Genomic DNA, 3,273 nt, shown 5'->3' with positions numbered 1-3,273 from the left:
ATTTGGGATTCTCAAAATAAATCCACTTTTCATTGCCAGTCACAATTCGATGCAAAAAAGACTTTCTTTTGTGCCACTGAAGCAACATTTTACTGATGACTTTTCCGTTTTCCATTTGTCTTTCATTCAGTTGATGTGGCACCCACTTTCCTTCTTTTAAAATCTTTCCCGTTGCTTGTAAATGATCGGAAATTGTTTGCTGAGCAACGTTTAATCTTTCTGCAAGTTCGTTTTGAGTTTGACATGCATCTTCACCCAATAATGCTTGTAATTGTTGGTCTTCAAACTTTTTCGGTTGACCTGGACGTTCTTTGTCTTTCATATCGAAATCATCACTTTTAAAGGGTTTAAACCAGCGTTCACAAGTATCTTGAGCTGGAGCCTGTTCACCATAAGCTTCCCGAAGTATTCAGCAGCACTTTTCTTCAAAATAATGAATTAAAACTTCCCACAAATGCTCTTTTTTGGGGGCACGAAAATCAACATTTTTAAGCGTAAAAATATCTATGATGTTAACACCTTCAGCAAATTTGACATATGAAGTTCTAAAGCTTGTTGTCAATATCGCAAAATAGGATACATATCAAATCGCATATATATCAACATATGTATAACTCCATCTAGTGAAAAAAAAAAACCACATTATTAACAGATACACCTGGTACATAGGCCTAAAGCTCTGAAACACCATGACTTACTACAAATAGGATTTTTTAAGAATAAAAAATATGAAAAAAATACGCAAGTAAAAAGAGCATTTTGAAAAAGGAAATACGTTTTGAAAAAGCATCCCAGGCACTGAAAGCGTGCTCTGAGGCTACAGGAGCGTGAGCGCGGGAGCAGAGGCAGAAGAGGGCCCAGAAATGGCCCGAAGACGCAGGGTGAGCCGTGCAGAAGGGACCACTGGTCAGCCCCTGGGAAGAGCCGTCTGAGACTGAAATACATGCTACACAGACCAAATGAAACATGGAGAACAGGGAGAAACAGAATGTAAAACATGTTCATTACCTTGGAGGCGAAGGTCGAGGACTGACATAAAATCTCGATGTGATAAAAACGTAGGAATAAAAACTACTGACACACAAACATACTGCCTGCATGGTCAGAAAAAGGTGGAGAGAAACCAGGCTACTGACAAACCAGAAAAACATATACCACTCTCAACCAAAGGGCCAACTTTCTTGTTACACAAAAAGGTACTATCTATGCAACACAGATCAACTTCCCAAAAGAATATGAACAGCAGTTCACAGAAAGTGCCCTGCTCTTAACCAAGTGAGGATGCACGACCTCCCCCGAGGGCGGGGGGCCAGGAAGGGCAGGCCCAGCCGGTGGGGCCACTGTGACACATGCCCATGCCCTTCCATTCTCCAGCTGGAACCTACGGAGACAGGCACACAGCAAAGCAGTGTGCGAGGCACTGACCGACAGGTGTGAAGTCTGCACACCAGTGTGCCCTCTGCAGGAGGCCACATCTCTCTCTCTCTCTCTCTTTCTCTGTCTCACACACACACAGTGCTCATACACACACACAGCGCTCACACACACACACACACAGCGCTCACACACACACAGTGCTCACACACACAGCACTCATACACATACAGCACCCACAGCGCTCACACACACACACACACACAGCGCTCATACATACATGTGGACTATTGATGATACATACAAATATGGCAGTGGTGGCTGACTGAGGAGTTGGTGGGATTTGGGGGTTTTGCTCCTCAAAAGAAAGTAATGAAATGACGAGCCCACCCACACTAGTGAGCTGCACGGCATAGTCACAGTGCTCTTTGCTCTGCACAGACCCCCTCCTGGACAGGGAGAAGGTTCCCGGCACCTCGTACCCCGGAACTAAGTACATGATTTCTGAATTTCCTTTTGAGAGAGGAACTTCCCTAGTGCACATCCCCCACTAGGTGGGAATTGGAAACTCATTCTGCCTGGTGTGCCTGGGCAGGAACTTTCAAGCCCCACCTCCTTTATTCGCCCGCCTCTACTCCAGATCTCCCAGAAGAGCATGAGAGGTGATGAGGACTCAACCTCTGAGGACATAAACTTCCAAGAAACACACCAGTTCCAGGCAGGCTGGGAAGAGGGGAGGCGGGCATGTTCCTGAGATATAATTACAACTCATCACCGCAGACTGACGCCTAAATATCGCTGAGTCATCTCTCCCTCTAGGGGTCTCTGCCTCTGGTCCACCCCAGCCCTGGGGTTGACACAAACGCTATGAGCGGTGTGCTAACCCAGCGGCCCACTGCTGCTGTCCTCAGGAAGCCCGGCTTGTGTGGTTGGACTCTGGCTGGCAACAGAGCTGGGTTTAGAGAGGGCTCCTATCTGACCAGAGTGCCTACTGGGCCTCTGCTGCTTGAGGAACTGAGCTTTATGCTGAGAGAGAATCACTGATTGGCTGCCTCCTGCAGCACGCCCCACACTGGGGATCGAGCCTGACCTCGTAGTTCCTAAGTCAACACTCAATCATGGAGCACACCAGCCCGGCAAATCCAGACTTTTAATGAGCAAGTGGGCACAGGGGTCAGTCACGGACCAAACCAGGAAATTTAAAATAGACAAGAGCCCGGTGCGTGGCAGCCAGTCACCAAACTGGTGTGAGTGGCCAGTGACAACACCCCGCCCCGCAAGCTCCAGAGCAAACCTTTCCTGTCGCCAGAGGCCTGCAGGGCGGCCAGACCAGCCAGGAAGACCGCAGGCCTGGCTGCCACAGGGTAAGGCCCGTGGTGGGCAAATAAGCCCTGCAAACAAATGCCCCAAGCAAAAGGAAAGGAGGCCGACCGCACGGCCCACGCTCACTGCCGACTGGTGCGGGGCCAGGCCCAGACCCAGGACAGGCACCCTACCTTTCGACTGTATCTTCTCACAGTTGGGAGAGATGATGACGCACTTCAGCTTCCGGAGCTTCAGGTGTTTGAGCACCTCCCGCAGCCCCAGCACCAGCCGGCGTTTGGTCTTGGCCTTGACGGGATCTTTCTGGTACATACGGTCTTGGAAACGGACCAGCTCTTTCAGCAGCTCCGAAACACAGGCGTCAACCTCTTTACTGAGCACCTGGCTGCAGTAACTGGAAGAAACAGTCCATGCCATCAGCTTGCAGAGGCTGTGACACTGCAGCGCTGCCTGTCGCATGCCCCTGGGCAAGTCCCTCAGACGAGCAGTACTAATTGAAAGCGGGTTCCTGACTGGGTTTAAATAAAGCATCGAATCACCCTCCCCCACTGCCACCTACAAGGGAGAACCTCTGCG

The 3,273-nt window shown here is 49.6% G+C and overlaps 1 protein-coding gene across 10 annotated transcripts in view; it reads right to left on the bottom strand.

Moving 5' to 3' along the window:
• SECISBP2 (SECIS binding protein 2) overlaps positions 1–3,273 on the bottom strand; it is a 31,992-nt gene that overhangs the window by 3,496 nt on the left and 25,223 nt on the right. For 9 of the 10 annotated variants that reach the window (XM_014530692.1, XM_014530694.1, XM_014530695.1 and 6 more), the window contains one exon: positions 2,871–3,091. In XM_014530692.1, the coding sequence (XP_014386178.1) occupies positions 2,871–3,091 (221 nt within the window). Of the gene's footprint in view, positions 1–469; positions 621–2,870; positions 3,092–3,273 lie in introns of those variants that run through there. The other variant, XM_014530698.1, reaches the window with a different exon arrangement.

The sequence above is a fragment of the Myotis brandtii genome, unplaced genomic scaffold (assembly GCF_000412655.1).
Source record: "Myotis brandtii unplaced genomic scaffold, ASM41265v1 scaffold760, whole genome shotgun sequence".
Classification (NCBI taxonomy): Eukaryota; Metazoa; Chordata; class Mammalia; order Chiroptera; family Vespertilionidae; genus Myotis; species Myotis brandtii.
This window is presented reverse-complemented; position numbering and strand designations above follow the sequence as displayed.